At 48.4% G+C, this 23,195-nt stretch overlaps 1 protein-coding gene across 5 annotated transcripts in view; it reads left to right on the forward strand.

Moving 5' to 3' along the window:
- The window catches only part of TXNDC16 (thioredoxin domain containing 16), a 66,542-nt gene that overhangs the window by 2,947 nt on the left and 40,400 nt on the right, over positions 1-23,195 (forward strand). For 4 of the 5 annotated variants that reach the window (XM_059723408.1, XM_014601302.3, XM_059723410.1 and 1 more), the window contains 6 exons: positions 9,134-9,337; positions 14,386-14,468; positions 16,322-16,395; positions 19,453-19,527; positions 20,006-20,127; positions 20,827-20,917. In XM_059723408.1, coding sequence (XP_059579391.1) covers positions 9,169-9,337; positions 14,386-14,468; positions 16,322-16,395; positions 19,453-19,527; positions 20,006-20,127; positions 20,827-20,917 — 614 coding nt within the window. In that variant the 5' untranslated portion in view covers positions 9,134-9,168. Of the gene's footprint in view, positions 1-6,535; positions 6,676-9,133; positions 9,338-14,385; positions 14,469-16,321; positions 16,396-19,452; positions 19,528-20,005; positions 20,128-20,826; positions 20,918-23,195 lie in introns of all 5 variants that reach the window. The other variant, XM_019495840.2, reaches the window with a different exon arrangement.

Here is a 23,195-nt window from a genome sequence, read left to right on the forward strand (position 1 = left end):
CCTGGGAATGTAAAACAGCAGCTACAGAAAGTTAAATATGTAAAAAAAAAAAAAAAAAAAAAAAAAAAATAGCAGGTCCAAACAACTTGCAGCCAAGAGTTGTAAAAGAGCTGCCTGAAGAGCTTTCTCACCTATTAGCATGGATTCTCCCATAATTGTTGGGACACTGGGGAAGTTTCAGAAGATTGGGAGAGATCTTATGCTTTCCCAGGATCAAAGAAAAGAAAATAGTGATCCAAAAATGTATAATTCTGTCAGCCTGATGTTGAGTGTGAGCAAGATTATGGAAGTGATGATAGCAGTCTCAATAAAGAATTAAAGGAGGGTAATAGGATTGATGCCAGTCAGTACAGGTTTATGGAAAACGCAGTCCGTTAACCTAGCTTGATATCTGTTCTGGATGAGGTGACGAACTTGGTTAAGAAGCACTTCGATAGTAGTGCTGATATATTTAGACTTTCTGTAAGGGACTTGCCTTGGTACTGTAGGACAGCGTGCTGAAGAAGGAACCTGAACGGCACAACATTAGTGTGGCACACATTACATGGATTAAAGTCTGGCTAACTGGTGAGTTTCAGGTCATGGAGAGTCATTGTCGATGGGGTGTGTTTTGTAGCATGGCAGGGTGTTGCCAAGCTGAATTTAAGTCGACTTTGTAGCTAGTGGATTTAAGCACGGTCCTACCCTGCTCCAGACCCTATGGCTTGGACCAGCCTGGAAGCTGCTGTAATTTGTGCCGACTGTCCCTGGCTCCCAAGAGACTTTTCCAGCTGCTAGGCCCTGCTAGGCCGCATCTCTGTTCCCAGGTATGCTCTCATATGCAAGGCAAGGTGTGGCCGTTCTCTGGGAGCTCTTTGTTCCTGGGAAATTTCACTGTCCGCAGGGGCAAGCAAAACTGGTTTAGGGATGATGTGCACCCTTGGTAATTGTTCAAGCTGCTGGGTCAGGCTCCTCATAATGCTTATCCCTTATTCATATATTATTAATTTCCCATTGCTTTAAGATCAATAATGCCTCATTCACTAAAAGGTTAAAAATGGTAAAAGTTGAAAGCCAAAGATTCAGGTTAGAACCTGGACATCAATGTATTAAAATAACAGTAACAATAATAATATTTAATAAATATAGGCAGGTGCAGTCACGTATATCTGTGCACCATGCTGCCCTTCTGGATGGGTAGGTATTTCATGCCACTTAAGGTGCAGTCCTGTCCTCAGGAGCTGCCTGCTGTAAAGACTGCTCTTCCTAATGGCCTGGTGAAGGAAACACCGTAGTAGTGGCCTCTTCTTGCTGTGGAGAGGAGTGGTCGGGGTGTATCTACACTGCATGTGCTGGGAAATCCTAAATTGGCCCGCGCTGATGATGGGGATGGGATGAGAAAAGCCAGAGAGGACCCTTCTACTGTTTCATGCAGTACGACAGCTTCCGCGCAGCCTTGCTGTATAAATTCAGCGTCTCATAAAGATCCCTTATGCTGTTCCCCCATGCGAGTCTGCCTGGGCTCGTACCCAAAATGCGGTGGTAAACCCTGCAGAGTGGGGACTGTATCTCTCCTACCTGGCAGGTGTAAGGCACAGGGCTGGATGCCCAGCCGGAGTGAGCGCTGACGATAAATTATCTACAGCTCCCTCCCACCGTCTCAGCGGGGAGCCTGCTGGTTCATTTGCTGGCCAGAGCATAAGTAATGTGTTCCTTCAGCTGTCGTGTAGATAAGACAGCCTTCCCTTCAGCCCAGCTTGAGCGCTGGCGATAGTGGGACTGTGTGCCTGCGTCGGAGGAGCCAGCCCAGGGCCCAGCACTCCTGTGAAGGGTACGGCGTGATGAGAGACACTGCCGTGAAGCCATGGAGCCAGCGCATTTATCACCGTCCTTGCATTCCCTGTCCCACGGCAGACAAAACAGTAGTGAACAACAAGCGCAGAGAGTCGTCATTAGTCAGAGTATTGTAATAAGTGGAGAGCCAAAAGTCAGCCGGTGCAGGAGTGGGTGCTGGTTGATGAGTCTGGAGACGCAGGTTACAATCTCAGCTCTCCCCTGAGCTGGGCACGTCATTTCCCAGGTGTTGCACTCTTTGCTTTGCAAATTCATCGAGGCAAGGGCTGTGCTATACAATACAGGTCCGATGCCCATCCCAACAGGGCACTGATCCCTACCAAGTCAGACGAGCACTACTGCAGTGCAGATATTGCAATAACAGCAGCAGCCTGCAGACGACATACGTGAGCCAGGGTTTTTCAAGCGTGACCAGTGGTGCAATTTTTTTTTTTTTTTGGAGTGTCCAACTTGACACCCAATCAATGGACCTGGTTTGCAGGGGCAGGGCGGAGTTGGGGGCCCAAATAAATCAGTCACACACCCCAGAACTGGGACTCGTGTCCCTGAGCCTCGTAAATGCAGGCCTGAGGAAGGGGATGTGGTTTTAGAGATCGGGGGAGTAGAGGGGTGAAGGTCGCAGGATGCTATTTTTCCAGGGGGCTCCTGAATGGCCCTGTCCCCTGAGTATCCCTTCTCGGAGGACATGCCCCTCATAGCAGGGGCCTTCCCTGGCTTGCTTGCCCTATAATGGGGCTGGATATGAGATGGCTTCTCTGGGGTTTTCCCCACTTAATAAAACCTATCCCTGCCCCTGCTGCGAGAGACTGGTACCTTGCACGGCTAGTGGCAGGGTCCTTATTCTTCTCTGCGGGTCAGTGACTAGGGTGCAGTTTGGCTGGGGGGTGGGTGGTAAGGCTGAGCAAGTCCACTGCTGTGCACCAGACCCACAAGCTCACCCAGGAGGTTGCTCTGGGGCTGAACCCAGGGCAGTGTCATGGGCAAACCCCCAGCTCTGGAGCAGGTCACAAGGCTCAGGTGGCCGGGCGCTCTCAGCCCCACCTCATCCAGACCCACCACTAGCATGGGATGGATACTCCATCGCACACCTTCAGCTCTTTGCCTGTTGCCAGCTTTTTCACATCTTGTACCATTGGCTTGGGCCTTGGCGATGCTTGTACAAGCTCTGCTGAAGGGGGTGGCATGCAAGCACTAGGATTAGCTCTCGGCACAACACCTGGATGTGGAGGAGTCGAGCTGTGGTTCCAGACGTGCTTTCTCAGAGCATGGTTAAGGGTAGAGCCTGGCAGTAAGAGGGCATCACTCAGGCTGCCAAGTCGGGCACCTACAGCCAGGAAGTGAAGCAGGGTTAGATGCCCAGCACATACTGTTTTCTCCTACAGGACCCTGCCTCTTTCAGTGCACAGGACAGGCAGCCCTTGCCTTTAGCAGCTCTTGATCCTCAGTGCCCTCCCTTACATACTGCACGCTTCTCAGACCCTGCCACGAACACCGTACAACCGAGTTCCTCTAGGGTTTTTCCTCCAAATGCTTTACAAACATTAATGGCCGTATCATCACAGCACCCCTAGGAATTGAGTCCCCCCCCCACTTTTGACAACAGAGGCCCAGAGCAGTTAAGGGCAAAAGGCTTGGCTACTTCTGGGTGCCCTTTTTTTTGGGTGCTGGGAGCTGGTGTACAACCAGGAGTCTCCTTCACTACACAGCCCCGGTTCCTCCCCAGAGCAAGTCCACTCTGTGCACTCACTGAGGCAGGGTCCTACGGGAAAAGCAGCAAGCGAGCATGTTGTGAAAGGCGGTCTGTGCACATGGCAGGCAGGGCCAGACGCAGGCATGAGCAAACTGTGCGGCTGCCCACAGCCTAATCAGAAAGGGGGTCTGAAAAGAGTAACTTTTTTGTCCAATTATGATTATCTCTGGCAAAGGGAGGCACAATACTAAAAGTTCACCTGGGGCTGCCAGGAGTCTAGGTATGGTGCTAGTTGCAGGTGCTGAATAAAGGTAATGTGGGCATTTGCCAGCACTTCCTGATGCCCGAGTGCTTGACGTTGCCACCTGCACAGTGCTCTTAATGTTGTTTGCTTGTGAGCGTATCCTTCTGAAGCTGGTCATGATGAAATGAAAATAACCCACAATCCCAGCGCGTGGCCTTGTTGGAGCTGTTGGCTCTCCTGCACAGACCCTGCTGCTTGGGCTGGTGGAGTAACTGATGGCGGCGGTCGGCTTTGTCCTCCATGCCGCCAGCAGCGCATTCAGCGTCTGCTCAGAGCAGCGGGGTGGCGGGCTCCATCCCAGCCTCGAAGGAAGAGGGCTGTGGAGCACATGGACCCCCTTGCCCATTTTTTTTCCCCCACACCCAGCTGCTTCTATCTCATCCCTTCTCACCTGCCCAATTCCTTCTCCGTCCTGGGCTCTTCATCTTAGTCCTGTTCTCCTCACCTAGGCTGTCCGATTCTCTGGGGTTAGCAGCCTGACGAGCAGTCCCAGTCTCCTTGCCCTCCAGACTCCCCATCTCTAACCCAGTCTTCCCAGCATCTGCTCTCACTCTCTTTGCTATTGGTTTTCCCACCTCAAGCTCCTGTGTACTTTGCTCAGCCAGTCCCATCTCCATCCCCTCCCTTGGCTTCCAACCCCAGCATCCCCACAGGTCTCAGTCCCCATGAGCACACCCTGGGCATCGGTCTCACTTTGCTCAGTCAGTTCCTGTCTCCACACCCCAACTCCCAGTCCCATCTTTGGGCCTTTTGACACGAGTTCCTCACCCTCACTCCACAAGTCTGGCCTCTTGTCTCCTCTTGAATTCAGCATGCTCCTCCTCCATGCAGCTTTGCCCCAACAGAGTTATTGAGGGCACCGGGAAGATGGGCTCAGCCCCAGCATGGTCTGCATCCACCCAGAGCTGCAACGGGAGGGACAGTCCCACTCTGCCCCGCACTGGCACATGCTCAATGTGGACAGCATTTGGGGGGATTTCAGTGGGAAGCTGTCTCAAGTCTTTGCTGAGTGTGTGCAAGCCACGACTTTCCAGAAGCTTGCGAGCTGGCCAGATGTCGGCAAGTTTTTGTAGGGATGGTGGAAAGTGCATCCCCAAAGCCAGCCCTTTGGCCAGCCCTGAAGTCTGTGCATCAAGGCATGCTAGATCAGTGGAAGTATCACCAGAATTGTTAACATGGGGAAATCAATTTTTGACAAGTTTTGCTGATTATTAATAGCCTTCACTAGTCTTATTGGTGCTCCAGGTGTCAGGCTGCGGCATGCTGTTCTGGGTAAATTTGTTCTCTTAATTATAAGGTCTTCAATGGTTGGACATACATCATGGAAGTCCAGGGTATCAGGGCTTGGACAGCTGGTAGGTTGATATCGGTTTTGTGCACTGATGCGAAATAACCGAGGTTCTCATTGGACAGACACGCAGTGATCCATAGATAGCTGAACTCACGAGATGCTAGTCTAGTGCCGGGTCAGCGTTAAGAGAGCAGAGAAGGAAGGAAATAGCTATCCTAGGGTAAGTTGTGGACAGATAACACATATGCCAGTGCAGTTATACCAACGTCCTGTGACCCCTGATTTTTCCCAGAATCAAGTCCTGCTACTGTGGGGCTGGATGTCATCTCTCTGCTCTTTGTGATTTACAGTGGTCTGAAAATATCGTGTGTCCAGGTTCTCAGCAAGGGAAACCCAACCCCCTGCTCCCTGGAGATGTCCCCATTAGAAACATTTGCCCTGTTTTTCCACCCAGCCCATCTTCTCCTTGGGGGAGAGAGACTGGGGGCAGGTCTAAGGGAGAAGTTTATAGCTGAGGGGTTTAAAAAGGTCCCCGTCACAGACAAAAGGCTCCTGTTTTCCCTGGAATGGTTTGGCCTCCGAGCTCCACATCTGTTTTATTGGCCTTGTGCAGAGGTCTCTCTCTTCAACAGGTTTTTGGTGGGGTGAAGGGTGCTTAGGGAGTTGCCTTGTTATGAAGGATGGCCCTTCCATGTACAGAGATCACCATTACACTAGGAATATTTGCCATGTAAGCTGGAGGAGTCCAGGCCACTGCTGGAACAAGGCTGTCGGGTGAGGCATGGCTGGAGGGGAGGTGCTGGCAGATGCAGGGCATAGGACTGGGAGGGTGACGGGCCGAGGGGGACATGACAGCATGGTGGGGGGCAGGATGGTGGAGGGCAGGCAGCGGGAGCAAGCAATCGTTACGGTGGTGTATGAAAAGGAGGGTCAGATGTTGAAGGATGGCTTGGCGGAGGGGCGTGGAATAGGATGCTGTCTAATGAGAGCATCGGAAGCAGGGGAGGTGGCAGGAGACAGGAAATAGGGAGGGCTGGAAAGGCCAGGCATTGATGGGGTGCCAGGGAGGGGCTGTGCACCACTTGGGGATGAGGAGAGAGCCTCTGGGCCAGATTTTGTTTTATGAATCTGAAAAAGGTGCATCTTTAGCGACTATGGAACTAAGGAAACAACCTCTTTTGATTGTTTTGCCTAGCTTGTTGTGATTTTATACATAATATACGATATTGCAAATTAATCCACATTCTAGTAAGTTTGCTTTTTTTTTTTTTCTTTTGCTTTGATCATAATCTGGTTAAGGCAGCCTGAGGTCCCTGGAATATTAGCAAAGCTTATAGTTTTTTTTCAACTGGAGAAAAATGGGTGTTGTGTAATATGTGACCGCGCACTGTGCTTTCTGCATGCCCTTTTTCAAAAGTCTAGATCTGCCCATGCCTCCCTCTGAGCACAGTTGGCTTCCCCTGCACTGTGCAGGGTACAGCGTGGCACTTCTTCCAAGACCCAAGATGTTGCTGTCTAGCAAATGTTCCTTCTAACAACACACCATGAACCACCCAGGTGAGCAAAGCAGCAAAGTCATTGCTGTGCAAGCAGGGGGGACATATTCAGAGCCTTTCAAATGAAAATAACATCTTGATTTCCTTTTGCAGCTCCATAGTAGACTCCTATAGCTTAATTTCCATATCAAAGTGTGGTCTGGGGAAGCCAGTAGAAGTTTTCCTGTTGCTTGCCATGGCTTTTAGATTGGACTCCTTGTGCTTTATCGCTGTTTTTTACCCTCTGAAAGGCTGCTAAGGAACAGTGAAGTGTTATTCTGTTTTTCAGGAGATAGTTAAAAATACCTGGTTTTGCGAGGCAAGTGTAAGGAGCTGGTGAAGAGAGCATACTATTTTTATGCCTCTGGGATGCAAAGTGGGGAGCTGACAGATACAATTGCAGGCAGTGGTGGGGATGCTTACTAGAACGTGGAATTAATGTGCAGTCAAAGTTGGAAAGTCCTTTTATTTTCTGCCCTGCAAGCAGGAAAGGCAAAGTTCAAGCCTCCAGAAAGAGGACCTGCAAATCCGGCTCGGTCGTTCGAGAGGAGCATTTTTCTTTGTTTGTTTTTGAGTTTTGTATGAACAGCGAGATGGCAGCGCAGCATGTGACAGCGCGTGGCATTGCTGTCAGTCTTAAACAGGGGATGCTTATTGATGGAAACTGCTGCAACTGTCTTGCAAAATAAATGGACTTCTACGCAGCTTGAATTCCCCCTTTGTCTCTCCTGCTCACTAGAGACACCCCCCACTTGTTTGGACGAGCGGTGACACTTAGTGACTGAGTATTCTGCAGATAAATATACCCTCACATGGGCCAGAGGTGGGGGGAGCTCCTGCTGACCACCCGAGGGACCGGGAGAGGGGTGGGGAGGCTTACCTGCCCCAGCTCTCTCCACACTGGGGGCAGCTGCTGCTGCCCTGCCCCACCCCAGGTGCCCCAGAGCTAGGACCTGCAGCCCCTCTGTGTGCCGTGTCCTCCCCCCCTCCCCCCAGCAGCACCCAAGCCCTGGCTTCTGCCTGTGGGACACGGTGGCTGCTGCAGCTGGAGCAGAGCGTGGAGCCCGACTCCTACTCCTGTCCCTTCCCCTGCAGGCGGCACAGCCGGAGCAGAGCCCTGGGGGGGAGCATACAGGCTGCCTGCCACGTGCTTGGGGCTTTTTTCCCTGCTGCCCTCCCCCCGGGGGCTCCACAGCCCAGCGGGAGGGACCACCGCACCACGATGGCCACCGAGCTGAGGTGCCCCCTACCCACCCGGCAGCAGTTTATCCCTGTTTATCGCGACCACAACCACTGATGTTGTGACCCCATTTGGGATCATGACCCACAGTTTGGGAGCCGCTGGTATAGGGCCTGCGGGGGGATGTCACTCTTAAGGCAGGGGTGGGGAATTATTTCGGCTGGCGGGCCACTTAACGAGTTTTGGTGAGCTGTCGAGGGCCGCACACATAATCTTTTAGAAGATATCATTGTAACAAAGTATAGATAAAAAGCAAATCATATCCTAAAAGTCAAACCTCTTCTATAACCTATTTTAATTGTATTTCAACAACAAATTTTTGTCCTGATTTATGTATTTTGAGTAGTGTATGTAGAGGCAATTGCATGATAGCTTGGTATTTCTCTTGTAGGTTGTGTGTGGGGAGGTATGGGGGTGTGTGCGAGGGATGTGGTGGGGGACGGGGGTGTGTGCATGTGTGTGGGGGGGCTACCTGTGCACTAGTTCCCGGGGGCTGGCTGGGGTGAGGGAGGGGAGCAGGGAGCACAGCACACCCAGGCAGTGCAGATGCAGGTGCTCGTGCCTGCCGGCCCCAGCCAGCATGGACCACTGCTCCTCATGCTGCTGCAGCTGCCCGGGTACTGCTCAGCTCGCTCTGCCTCCAGTGACTCCTCTTCCTCCTCCAGCCCCTGCTGTGCTGCCCCGGGATGGGGGGAAGCTGCAGCCGAGGGCTCCCGCCCCAGCACGTGGAGCTGCAGCTTCAGCTCCTGGACGCCTTCCACCCACTTGCCTGCCCGCAGGTGGCTGCCCCTCACACCGGGCAGGCAGAGTAGATGGAAAGGGGGAACGAGCAGAGAACCAGCCCTGTCCTTTCTGAAACCCTTTGTTCATGAAAGTCTCTCTCAGTCAAGTATGGGAAGCGTTTCTGATCCCAATCAGGCGATAACCAGAACTGGGGGTCTGTATGACAGCAAAACCAGCTTGTAAAGTTCTCCCTGTGTCATGTGCTGGACTGTCTCAAGAAAAAGAAAAACAGCCCCAAACCATGATGGGTTTAGCGCTTACGAATATAACTCCTACAAAACAGAGCTGGCTCGCATTGCAATCAGCATGATGTCTGCTGAAACTGGAACCGCCTGCTAGATTTCTAGCAGAGTAGGCTGACATTTTACTTGTCAAATTTGTAATGTATAGTTATGGACCTGGGGAGCAATGTAAACAGCAGGCAGCGGTATTTAATGGGGATTTTTTTTTTCTTCAGCTATTCCCTCCACAGCGCTGTTGACAGACTGAATCATGTCGTCCAAAAGGAACAGATGGGCTCCGGGCTTCTCCTTCCTGCTGTTATGTTCCTGTTGCATGTCTTCAGCAAGGAATGCAAATGCGCTTCTGGAGCTGAGCCCCCAAGAGTATTTCAGTAGCTTGCGACCCGGCAAAGCATCTCTGGTTTATTTTAGTCACGATGGTATGTATTTTCCCTGCATGTGTTTTCATTATTCTTGGCAGGCAGGAGAAGTGAGCAACTGGAGAGAGAGTCTCCTGGAACTGCGAGAATGAATAGTAGCGCAGAGATGAAAAGTCCTGTCTTTGGGAACGGGGAAACCAGGCGACTGCAGTTCTTGGAAGTGGTAAATCTTGCATCGTGGGAGAGAACCGATCAGATTCATCTCTTGGATGAGAAGCTAATCCACCCCCTCCCACATATTCTGCCTGAGCGTGTCAGACTATGGGCTCTCGCTTACCATTGCTCCTGTGTTAGTCCCTGAGCCTGGAATCGATGCTGCTGTTCGGATCCCCATGACTTCACTGTTGGGGGCAGGGTAAGGCCATGTGGAACTGGTCTCATGGACCGGCTTGCAGCTAGTCAAAGCCCCATAACTAACCCAGGTGGGGAAAAAAGGCTTTTAAGAACTGCAGTACAATCCCCTGCTGCAAGGCAGGGGAGAGTTCCTGTCCTATAGAACTATATTGCAACCCCCTTGGTCTTATTAGGGATGCTGTGGAGCCTAACCATGGGTGCAGGAGCCAGTCCAGCTGCCATGATTTGTGATGGATGCCCTCCACCTTTCAGGATAGGCAGCAGGAGTTGTTGCTATCCTTGTCTGTTAGGATCCTGACTTGCCAGTGGACCCATAAGAGAATTAATTGTGCTTATTTGTTGGGGAGAATGTCACTAGGAAACGAAGCAAAGAACTTTGCTCTCAGCTCTACCAAACCTTGAAAGCCTTTTCCTCAAGACTTGGTACCAGCGACTGGCTGCTGTAGTGAATTTGGCGTTTCTTGCGTTAACATGCGTGAACTTGTACACGGCATCTTTCAGGTTGACACTCTACAAACCAGCTTTCAGCTAAAATTAAAGTGAGGCTCCCCAGGCGAGAATGAGCCATTGCAGGAAGCAGATACGGGTCTACAAGCTTATATTTCAGAGAACCTGTGTTCTGTGTGTGTGGCAGACTCATGCAGGTGAATGTGTTCAGTAGATAAGGACAAACGCACACAAACTCCAGCGTGGCTTCTACTTCTTTGTGGAGTGTCTTCAGGTTTATTATCATCTCTTTGAAACATTGAACATCTCATGGATTCTCTGTCATTGGAAGAAGTTAAGTGCAGGTTAGAAAAACACTTGGCTGAGATGATTTAGAGAGGGCTGATCCTGTCTTGAGCTGAGGGTGGACTACACGGCCTCCTGCAGTCCCTTGCATCTCTTTCTATAATGCTGTGGTGTTCTTCAAATTATAGAAGTCTTTCAAGGGACAGCATGCTAGTACCCTTAATAAAAAAAAAAGTAGAGGTGCACTGATATATCGGTGCCATATCAGATCAGCACTGATAAAAGGAAAATTAAGCTTATTGGCTTTTTTTGGCTGGTGTAGCCCATAATGTACTGATAAATATAATATGCCTTCTGGCTGTGGCCCCTGGATGTTGTATACACGCATGCAGCCTCATGCATGCATGCAGCCAGGAATGCAGCTGAGCAGCTTAGAGAGCAGCATCTGCAGGTAAGTCTGTGGAGGGGAAGGGGCATGGGGGGTAGGGGCAGAGCGTGGCTCCCACGGTGAGGGAGGGAGTGGGGCAGGGGCTGGAGCTGGGGGCACTGCCCAGCGAGGGTGGTGAATGGGGCTGCAGGGCTGGGAGCAAGATGCAGCCATGGGGGAGTGGGGGCAGCTGTCTGCTGCTGCGTGTACCCTGGGGGAGGCATGGGCGTGCATGTGCCCCCTAGATTTGTGTGCAGGCCTGGGCGGATACGGGCTGCTCATTGTGGGCTCAGGCTCTCCGCCCTGCTGCCTTTGCCCCAGGAGTGACACACTAGCTGCGTGTCCCCTGCCCACCCGGTAGCGGCACTGGGGGCGGTGAGTTGTGCCCCCCGCTGCCAGGCAGGCAGGGAATGTGCTGTTGGCATGGCAAAGGCAGCAGGGAAGAGAGCCCCCAGCCTGCAGCGGGCAGCTTGCCTCCACCCTTGCCCTGCTCAGTTCTAAAAGTGTTTCCTCACTTAAAAATGGTGGTGGAACCAACCAGTTCCCTTAGCATCAATGAGGCCACGTGTGAATCATGTACAAGAAGAACTGGCACGTAGTTTGTTTGATAGCCACTTCGGCTGCAGGAAGCATTTTGCTTGCCAGTTTTTCATGTTAAAATACCACAGGAGTTTGTAGTCACAGATTTAGAGAGCAAGTAGTTTGGTATCGTTTCGAGCTTTGGTTTCCTTAAGATGTTTAGGCTTGAATCACTGGTAGCTGAAACGGCAGCATCGTAGACTTCTGAAACTTGGGGAAAAATACATGGATCATATCGATTCTGCTTTTCCATCTTGTTTCTCATAAGAGTTTTGGAAACAGGTTAGTCACATACCACAGCATTACAACTGCTGTGATTAGGCTACAAAAAAACCTACAAACGCTTTGAATGATGTTCAAAAATACCACAACTGAGGACCGTTACTGGTGATATCGCTGCATACAAGATTCAAAGGATGTTTCCTGCATCAAAATTGCTCTCTTGTTAAGGTACTGAATTTCTTTTTGAACGACGTGGTCTTTGCCTATCATATTTGCCCCATTGCCATAACCAGGACCTCTCAAACTGGTGACTTTTTCTAGGTTTTTTTTAAACGTTCAAGGAGAGCTATCTTGCCAGCGCTAGGAGAATTTCTCATGTTCAAAAAGTCCAACAAAATGTTCTTGGATCATAACACTGCTCTCTCGCCTCTCTGGCTGCTCCCACAGGGGAAAAAATCTAACAATCATTGTCCTCTTTTTGCCTATTAATCTGATGCATGCAGTCAAATACAACAGAATGATACTCGGCAGCTTTCAAGGCAGAAAGCATTCCCTTCTTGATCATGTTCTCAAGAACTTAAGTAATTGCATCTGGACTATTTTGGCCGAGGTAACGATTATGAATTTCCTTTGAGATAATGTGTCAGCAGTGCTCTTTCTTCACAAGATTTTATCTCCCAGGAAAGTCCACTTTCTTATCTCCCAAGAAAGAAATTTAAAACAATCCCATTGGGAGATGAACGGCACCAATGCACTGAACCTCACAGGGGAAGGTTTTCCACTCTCGGTAGTCTGATCAAATCTGACTTTCCAAAACAGTTTCCCTGTGTTCTACCAAAGAAATAGTCCAGTGCTGATTTTCTTTATCAGTCATACAATCTTGCTTCAATCTGATTTGTAAGTCTCCCTTCATATGCTTGCACGCTCTGCTGATTTCTCATGTTTCACTAGGCTATTCAATATGTTTTTAAAGTCTTGAACACCATTCCTGGATAAAACAAAGTCTCTGGAGTTAAATAACTTGCAGCAGAAGCAATAAACAGAAACAGCTGAAGCAGAATAGAGACAGGAACCCTGTTCTTTCTTTGAAAACTGGTGTGGAAAATGGAAAGCTGGATATTTTCCTTCATCTATGTCCAAAGGGAAATCCTTACAGTTTGTTTGCACTGGTCCAGCATTCACAAGCAAAGGCCATTTGTGTGGATCTCTTAGAGCATCCTTCCAAATCGCCTCTTCTGTAGATTCTTTCTTATTCCTTGAATAACAGTGCAGTTGCATCGAGTTACTATTGCTCGAAGACATACCTGCATCCATGGATGGAGCTGCCTCATTGGTTACAGCACTTCCTTCTTGCTCTTTTCTTTTAGATCTATCAGAAAAAATTAAACTTCCTTTACGAAGAAAGCTGTCTTCAGAAGTAGGTGCACCGTTGTTTGTATGATCATTTTGGATGGGAAAATGCAGCAGTCAGAAGCAAAACAGCTGAGTTGAGAATGCATTCGACCATGTTCTGTACTGTTGGCTTCTTTCTGCCTTTCTTTTGCAATGCTCATCTTCAAAAAAACACATTTCCTTGTTTGTAAAGAATTGGCAGCATCGCTGTCAGTGTCCATCAGGACGATTTGCACTATTGGGGAAGCCTGCTGACTGGCTACACATACAGACAGATACAAACTGCTCTAGGATCTTCGAAACAACCAGACAGGGAACGAATTGTGCAGGTAGAAAGCACTACCTTCCACTTGCTGTTGGCTAACAACAGGTTCCAAACATTAACAATTTGAACAGGAAACAATTGTCTCCAGTAAATTATATGTGGCTTTCTGCAAATTTGCTTTTTTACTGCCCCTAAATTCTCACTAGGGTCAGCTGCCATCTCCTTCACCTAGCCTTAAAGCTTGCCTAGCTGAAGCTGTCCATCAGTTGTTAGACTTAAGATGTGTACTTAAAGATGGGAACAGACTGTAGCTAGCAATGCTCCTTTTTTTTTCTTTTAATAATATTTCAAAGCTCTTTCCTTTCATCTGTATAGGATGTTTTGAATAGGGATGATCCTGCCTCAGGCAAGGTGTTGGGTTAGATGACTTCTGAAGGTCCCTTCCAGCCTGACTTTTCTACGATTTCTTACACTCCACTTTTTTAGTGCTGGTTATTTGTTATGGAAATGGTTATAGCCAGATGCAAAGATAGCAGGCACTTGAAGAAAAAGTTTCTCACCTTCCTTTCTCATCTTCATCATCATTGCATTACAGGAGCAGTCTGAGGTCTCAAGCAAGAGCACAGCCCTCCTGTGCTAGGTGCTGTACATAAACATAGCAAGAGAGTGCCATGGGCCAGAAGAACTGGCAGTCAAAGGCCCTGATTCTGCATTTGTTTCCCAACAAGGTCACACTGATGTCAGGAGGGAGCCTGTGCTGATTCAAGGATTTCCCCCCCATGCTGAAGCCCTCTACAAGATTGACAAGATTGAGGGTGGGGGGAAAAGTAGTTCTCCTCTCTGTAATATGGGAAACTGAGGCAAGAGGGCCAAATTATTATAGGGACAGATTGTAATACCAGACATGCATTATATCATGTACAGTCCTACTGAAGTCAATGGGATTCCTGTGGAGTGAGTTATTGCTTAAGGAGGGTGTCACAGCCCGGCCCAGATGGTTAAGGTGACATTGGGTTTTGTCCTCTGTATCTGTTTGTTACACAAATACGATGAAACCCCTTTTCGTTTGTGTTTTAGTTTCTCCAGGTGTCAGTCCATTCCTGGAACAGATAGAAAGCTCTGTGGAACCTCTCCAGGACTACGGGATTTCTGTTGTGAAGGTAAATTCCAGAGTGATTTATTTTTGATAGCTGGGATGCACAGATTTCTCCATTATCAGGGTGCTCTAGGCCTTGGAGGATTACTGTACTTTCTTGCATGCCACACCCCCCCCAAACAACTCGCACGCCTTGTTTTTGGAAGGTGCAACGTGCAAGAAAAGATTTTTCCTGAGCCACAGCCAACTGTGTGACATAGAGTAAGTCTTGGAAACACAGAGTGTCCAGGAAGTATGGTATCCTCGCAGACCGTCTGGGTGAAGCAGCAGGAACTTCTGGTGTGGCAGGACAGCAACAAGTCTCAGCCCCAGAGCCTTTTTGGCAAATAGTTCCTTATATAAGTGCCTGTAACTAGTGCAATAAAGTGTTGTTTCCCCACAATAAGCTTCATCAGGATACTACAGGCTGCATGCAGCAGCTCATTTGACCTGCTCCACTGAGCACAAACTACAGAGCTCAGCCAATAGCTATGGCTGCAAGAGGACTAGCACAGCACTCTGTCCCTTTTGCTGGGCAAGAGACAAGCCACAGCCATTTTGGCAGCCATAAGCAAGCAGGAGGTGTGCTCTGATATTCCTCTCTGTCTCTGTTTCAGTGCAGAAAAGTCAACTTCCCCACGTCAGACACCCCTGTCAATTTTAGAGGGCTATTTACTTGTATATGGTATGTCCCTAGCATCAGTGGGCAGGGGCAGATCCAGGACTTAGCAAAGCAGGGTGCAGGAGAAGCCACGGGCACTGCAGAGGCTGCTGAATCTCCTCCCAGAATCTCCACCTCCCAACCACCAGTGTGCACAGATCATGTTGCTGGAGCCGGAGTTGGGAAGAGAGAGGGAAAGGGAAGATTCTTATGTACTTTGGGAACTTTAAAAAGTCCCCAGAGGTGCTCATGGTGTGGCCCAGTCCAACAGGGGTTTGCAGCCAGGTTACTGCACCCCCTCTGGATCTGCCCCTGTCAGTGGGCATCAGCACAGCCTGTTCAAGAGAAATGTAGCTTGTTTAGTGCCCCTTCCTCTGGTCTAAAGGGGTTGTGTAGCTCCAAGAGGTAAATTGAGCACATGAAGGTGCATGTTATTTCAGTGGCTGTAGTGAAATGAATGCTCTGGGTGATGAAAGACTGTGATTCCTTGCACGGTACATGGGAGAATGTACTTGTGTGGCCATGCCATTATTTTAAACCTTGTGCAGTGCAGGGTAAATGCACTGTTACTGTTACCCAGGCACACTGAAAATTAGGATTCTCCACAACACCTCCCACTGGATCAGATTTCACAGACACAGGTATGGAAGTGTGACCCATCAGCCACCAGCTGGGCTCAACAGAGGAGTAACTGGGTGAAATTACATGTCTTTGGGAGGCAGTAAGCCAGACTAAATGATCGATCTGTCCATCCTGGTCTTCAAACCTGAGAATCAAGACGGGCCAATCGGGTGTTTTGGGAGAAGCATGATTTTGAGTTTTCTGACCATTGTGCTTTTAAAACTCTACCCATAACTCTGGATACGATTAATACTAGTTCTTAATGGCATTGTATCTGTGCAGTAGAGACTAGGTCCTATTTAATCTATTAGGTGCCTAAGTGGCTTAAGAAGTTCCTACTCTTGTAACATGCCATCGTTTTACCCTTTAAGGCAAAGTCACCAAAGTGGTAGCAAGAAGGGACCATTTCTGCCTTTTGTGTTAGCTGTTTTGCAGGGATTTGAGCAGAGTGGAGCAGGATCACACTTGGGCACCTAATAGGTAGAGTAGAACAAGGCTATAAGTCTTAATGCATTTGGATCATAAAATAGTTGTGACTTCATGAACTGGTAGCTCCATTCACATTTTAATTTATAATGACTTGTTTTAATGGCCAGGTGAATTGTCCTAAAGAAGATGTATCAAGATATTGTGGGAAGCAAAATACCTTACTGAAAGCGTATCTGTTCAGGTAAGTCAGCAGAGTGTCACTGTACGGTAGGGACTACAGAAAACACGCTGGATTGTTCCTGACTATGACTCTGTTAAAAGGTGTTAAGAAAACCCTGTGACACAGCGGGTCCAGGAGAAATGTAACAATGGGTATATATCCAACTTGGGTAGGGTTGCTACCCTCCAGAATTGCCCTGGGGTCTCCAGGAATTAGATATAAGTCTCCAGGAGACTGCCGAGAGTCACTCGGGAGATAAATAATAGGGCATTCATTAAAATAAATATTAAATGTTGAATATGACTTACACAGTAGTCCAGTGGGTTTTTTAAATGTAATAGTAATGTGCGTTTGCCTTCCTGATGTAAAGTCTACTCGCTGTAATCCATAACTGCTGCACGCGGGCATAATGGTACTCCAGAAATCTCCTGAAATAAATTCAAACGGAGTTGGCAACCCTAGATTTGGGTGAAGAGCTGGGACGAGACCCTGCTTCAGCTTGTAGCTGGTTAGCTGAGTTCTTCTGAGACTGCAGGGAGGAAACCTCTGCCTTCCAGGGAAGAATCGGCATGAAAGATGCCAAGTGCAAATCTTGGCTTTGGTGGATAGGAACATGGGGTGTGAAGGGACCTCCTGAATCACTTACCCTCAACATTTCATTTCCTTCAGAAATCAGTCAAGGTGCCTCTTAAACCTGGTTAGGTTGTCTGTTACTGCTGGAAGGCTGTTTGGCATCTTGTTGCTCTGGTGGTTCTTCTGAACTCTGCTCCACGTGTCTTCCCGGCCAGTGTATGGCCAGGTGGAATGGATACTGAAAGTCTTGCCTACTTTGTCTTGGCATATGGGGCTCACTGGGAAAATACAGCGGGATTCATCCGTCACTGGTGTGCGGGCCGGGTCCCGATCCCGCCACCAAGTGCGAGTCGGGAGGGGCGATCCGCGGCCTGTCTTTGCGCATGCGGGCTGTGGCCAGCAGCCCGGGCACACGGGGTCGGAGAAAACCGGTGGCGAGCTAGAATTAGTCACAAACGCATAGTGGTTGATTGAAAAGATCATTTACTTACACCCAAAGATGGTAGTGTTGTAGGCTGGACAGGTTTCCAGGCACAGCTCTGCTTAAATCCTCGCTAGAGGACTACGACAAATTCCTTTTCACGGAGATGTTTAGGCTCCGCGGGTTCGGTTCGGTTCCCTGGTCCCCCGGAGTTGTTTAGGCTCCGTGGGTTCGAAAATTGGGCTTACAGGAAAGGGATATGTCTTGGATTGCGCTTGGCGACGGGGAGAGGCTAGAGGCGGTTCGTTCTTTTGTTTCCCCTCCGGAGTAGTTAAAGCTCCGTGGGTCCGATTGTTAAGCCTCTATTGCCTGCTTAAGAAAAGCGTTGGGTCCGTAAGGATCCGTAGCGCTTAGAGATCTTCACACTGGGTGAAATCTCCTCCTCCTGGTGTTCGTGGAGTCCTCCAACTTGGGCGGAAACCACTCAAGCCTTTTGTACGGCTAGCAAGCCAATAGCTAGCCGCCACGTGTGCCTACATTTAGAACTGGCCAATAATGTGGCGTGAATCTAAATACAAATGGCGGGAACTCCTTTGCACCGTACATCTCTAAGATGCAAAAGAAATGCACCATGCAAAGAAGCTGTAATTTGGCGGGAAATCCCCCGTTGCACCAGAGTTCTCTCCCGCAGCGGAGAACTCCACCGTGCAAAGAAAGCTACAATTTGGGCGGGAAAAATAATTTAGCGGTGCCGAAGCGCACACAAACAAAAACCACAACTTTGGGTTGTGACAACTGGTGTAGTTGGCTTCAATAGAGCTGTCTCGCTTTATACCAGTGAAGGATGTGGCCATGTATCCCTGGAAGGATGTCAGAGGAAGAGGTCTGGGAACAGAGCTGGACGAGTCAGTTGGAAGGCATTTGGGTACCTCGTGGTTAGACCTTACAAAGAGCTACCTGGGAACATTTAATACTATTTTCCTGATGGAAATACATTTCTTGACATTATCCCGGATGCAATGGCTGTTTATCTGAGCCAGCTGCAGCCATTGGACAGAGTTTGAAAGAGGTGCTAGAGCAAGTGTTGTTATCTAACAAGCAAGGGAGTTTAAGGAGAACGGGGAAGATGACTAGACTAGGATTTCGCAGTGGGGGAGATAACAGGCAGCATCTCCCAGAATGGATTATGATCATGTGACTCCTGTGATGTACAAATGGAGCAGTGCGGAAGCTGGGATACATTATGGGAAATATAGTCTGGCCTTAGAGTAGCCCCTAGATGAGAATGTGGATGGGGAGGCATGAAGGTGTTTTGAACAAAAAGTCCCTGAAGTGCTGCAGCCAGCTTGGCTGCTTTGGTTCCTCTTGGAAATGAAATCTCTTATTTCTGTTTTCCTAATGGGAAAACTTGAAACATTTTGGCAAAATACAGGTTTTCTTTGTGGAAAGTTTTTTTTGCCTTGGTGGAAACTGCATTGGCCTTTGAGAATATTTTGCTGGAGAATTCCCAGCCAGTGCTACTTCACAGGTGTCAACCATAGCCTGGCCATGAAAGGGGGCTGCGTACCACACAGAACGTACATTTGCGCCCACTGAAGTTAGGTTGAAGACTCCCATGGACTTCTGTGGTCTTTGGTTTTGGTCCAGAAACAGACTTCTTTTCTTTGAGATGTTCCTGCTGAGCTGTTGAACTAACACATGTGCTCTAGAAATGTAGGGATAACCCTAGGGCTGATCCTGTATTATCAGAGCAGAAGCCTCTTGGACATCATGCAATGGGACTTTGAAAAGCATCTTAGGAGATTTAGGCTTGCAGCTCCCATTGACTTAGACTCACGTTGCAAGAATGCTTTATTCTTCCATTCTAGTGATTTCTTTTGCTGATGAGCCTCTTATTTGCTCTCTGAAGTGCAGGAACTCTGAGGTCTGGGTTTTGCCAGCGATCAGACAAGTTGATCATAATGGTACTTGTTCGCTTTCAAAGAAAAGATACCGAGAGACAGTTGGCACAGCTAAAATGATGAATAACCCATGCATCTGTCTGTCTTGTCTGTCTGTGTTCTTTCTTGGCTTGTCTTCCTCAGAGGGAACATATTGCTCAGAGAATTCCCTACGGATGCTTTGTTCAACGTGAACGCTATAGTAGCCAACGTCCTGTTGTAAGTAGAGACCAGCTCCATCCTTGTGAATCATTTCCTTTGTACTTACATTTGTTGCCTGCCCTCTTTCTATGTGGTGTGCTTGGGCCAGGCTGGCCTGTTCAGTGGACAAACTGGACAGCAGCCCAGGGTGGAGGAATTGGGGAGAAGTTCCCAGAGGAAGAAATTGAGGAGGAGAAGTTCCTGAGTTATTGGTGGCTTTGATTGGTTGCTATGCAAACGTGGTGGAGAAGGGCAGCAAAATTAATTTTGTCTAGAACAGTAAAATAGCTCCATCTGAACCAGTAGTTTGGCCCTGCAAAATCTCTACCCACAATGTGAGTGATAGGTGTGAATCCAAGCGCTTGTTCTCTGTTCCTGATTTGCAAGTGCAGGTGGGGATGCAGAGATGTACCCACCTGTAGTGGTTCAGTGAGTGCGGGTTTTCTTTTTCCCCTTAAACGAGACCAGTATGAATGAGATTTGTGTGTCTCCCCAGTGCACTTCTCTTTAATGAAGTTAAATATATTGCATCGCCTGTGGATCATCAGAATCTAGAAAATTCCCTGAAGGGAAGACTGAATGTCGTCTTTGCCTACGTACCAGCGATTGGAACAGCAGGTACTACAGTTAGTCATTTGGTTTCATTTCCTGTCAGTAGGATTTTACTTTGGTTGTACAGGACTGAATCTCTGACCCAGTCTGACATCCCAGCACAGAACCAGAAATATAGGGAAGGGACCCCAACAGCTCATCTAGGCCATTCCCTAGAGGCAGGATCAGATGCACCTAGACAATCTCTGGCAGATATTTTGCTTGGCTTCACTGTTAAAACAATCTCTTTAACCATGAATATTTTACAGACAGGCTTACAAATCAAGTGGGTAAATAGATAGCGATGTTTTCTTGAATACTGATGTTGAAAACTGGTCCAGGGTATCTGTGCGCTGGGAGTGGGATGGGATCAGAACAGACTGTATTTTCTTACATGGATATGCATATTCCCCGCCCACTCCCCCCCCCCCCCAAAAAAAAAAGATTAATCTGTTTATAAATTTGAGGCACACATTTTATAATTGAGGAAATACAGCAACAGTGGTTTTTGTCAGTTAAACCTCTCACTAGCTGGTGGGTGTGGACCTTTTTATTTTATTTTTTCCCCACCCCACTCCCCTTCCCAGCAAAGACTCTAAAGGAAAGAACTTGTTTCCCTCTTTATTATGACTTCCAAAAACAAGGTACATGTTTTATTCAGGGATATGTTATATGGTATTCATTAGACTACCTACCCCATATGGACCAGAACACATTTTGTTTCAGAGCACAGAGCAGTCATGGAAACGGCTTTTGTGTACGGCACTGCTCACCAGTTTATTCTAACCACTGAAGTGTTGCTGCTGAAGAGTGTCAGGTACGTACAGCCCACGGAGAAAGGGGTTGGTCTGAATTTGCTCTGTTTTTGTGTTGTTAGGCCAAGTCTGTGCCCCCTCCCTGCTGAACCTGGGGCTAAAGGTAAGAAATGAGTCCTGTCAACTCTCTCCTCCTCCATGCATGCCAAACCCTGGCCATTGGCAAAGTAAATGGCTTAGAAGGGTCCTGAGGCTTGTTTGAGAGGCAGTCCTGAGCTTGGTTTGGAGGTAGTGTAGATATAGCCTCACAGGGCTGGGCAGGAAGTGAGAACCTTGCTTTTGATACCTGCCCGTGAGTATGCCCGCAGGTGGCCCCATTGCAAGGGCTCATTGCAGAGGAAATGGCCTTGAGCACTTGCTGCCTGTGTGCAGGGGGTAGGATGGAGTCAGAGTATACTGTATTTTCTTGCATACAATATGCAACTTCCCTCCCTTCCCCCCCCAAATTCAGCTGCTGGAAATTTAGGTGCACATTGTCATCACTCAGTTCTTGCAGTAGTGGCACAAGCCTTTGCCCTTGTGCCCAACTGAAAGTGTTCATAGAATCGTAGACAATGAGGGTTGGAAGGGACTTCCGGAGGTCACATCTAGTCCAACCTCCTGGCAGGGAGCTGAAGGCTACTGTTAAATCCCTTCTCAGTCTTCTCTCCAGACTAAATAAGCCCAGTCCCCTCAGCCTCTCTTCACAAGTCATCTGCCCCAGCCTCCAAACCGTTTTTGTTCTCCTCCACTGGACCCTCTCCAATTTGTCCACATCCTTTCTGTAGTGGGGGCCCAAAACTGAACACAGGACTCCAGATGTGGCCTCCCCAGTGCCAAATAGAGGGGAAGAATCACTTCCTTTGATCTGCTGGCAGCACTTCTACTAATGCAGCCCAGTATGCTGTTAGCCTTCTTCTCCACTGGTGGCTTATATTTGGCTTACTGTCCACTGTGACCCCCACGTCCTTATCTACAGAGCTGCTGCCCAGCCTGTCCCGGTGCATGGGGTTGTTATATCCTAAATGCAGGACTTTCTACTTAGATTCATAGATGCTAGGGTTGGAAGGGACCTCAATGGATCATCGAACCTCATGAGATTTCTTTGGTCCAAACCTCCAGTTTGTTGAGGTCTCTCTGAAGAGGGAAACATTTGAGGAATCTCACCAGTTTGTACAGCAAATGACAACAGTTGACAAGGAGGGACACATGAGCCTGACTGCCTGTTTTGCAAATACAGGCAGTCCTCAGACTTATGACACAATTGGTTCCTGAAAACCACAAAACGTTGCAACTCGGAACCAATTTTCTCATAAGAAACAATGTTATAAATGTGGGATTGGTTCTTGAACCAAGGCCCAATACCCCATTTTCACCAAAAATACCCCAGAATTTTGTACTTGATCAATTATAGATGAGTAATATAGCTACATCAATGTATTTATATTGTAAATAGCAATTGTATTGATTTGGAAGGACTTCTTTGAGGTGACTTTGCTGGACTTTTTGAAGGGCTCTTGGCTGGAGTCTTCTCAACGGTCCCGGCTGCAGGTTTTTCTGGAGTCTTGTCTGCTGCTTAAAGAAAGTGTCCAAGGAAGTTTAGACAGATGTTCTCCAGGGAGATGGGTGACGCAGTGAATTTGTTCGCTGGTGTGGCGTCACATCAGATCAAGTGTTGTAAAGTCTAAACTGACATCAGAAAGTTGAAACAGGGCGTCAATTTATAAATGTTGTAACAGGAAACATTTTAAGTTGAGGACTGCCTGTATCCCAGTGCCCTGAAACCAACCCCCTATGCCTAAACTGTAGGGTTTTGCCCATCACTTGCCATATTGTGCCTTGGTATTTTAAACTCCTATGGTTTAACCCTGTAATCATGCAGAAGAGGCATATCAGGGTTCACCCATAGAGCCACTCATACTGTTGAGGGCTGTAATCCCACAACTGCCACATAGGGAGTGGATGCTGAAGATCAGACCAAGCTGCGGACTTGACACTGAAGCCCAGATCCTCCAGGGCCTCCAGACCCTTACTTTCCACTGAGAACTGTGGGGTTTAGCTGAGAAGAGGTGAGCCTGACTTCCCCTGGGAGGAATGAGGGTGCTTAACTCCATTCGATATTAAAAGCGATTTCTTTTTTTCCCAGCCTTGCTTTGGTCCATATATCTTCACTTTAAATGGCCCATATTATTGTGGTGTCTGAGCACCTCATATGGGAATGAATGAGTCCTCACAGTGCCTCCTGCAGGAGGTGGATGTGGCCATACCAGTCAAGCTATGCTTGGTGTTGCTTTGGTAAAA

This window comes from Alligator mississippiensis, chromosome 2, assembly GCF_030867095.1.
Source record: "Alligator mississippiensis isolate rAllMis1 chromosome 2, rAllMis1, whole genome shotgun sequence".
In the NCBI taxonomy this organism is placed as follows: Eukaryota; Metazoa; Chordata; order Crocodylia; family Alligatoridae; genus Alligator; species Alligator mississippiensis.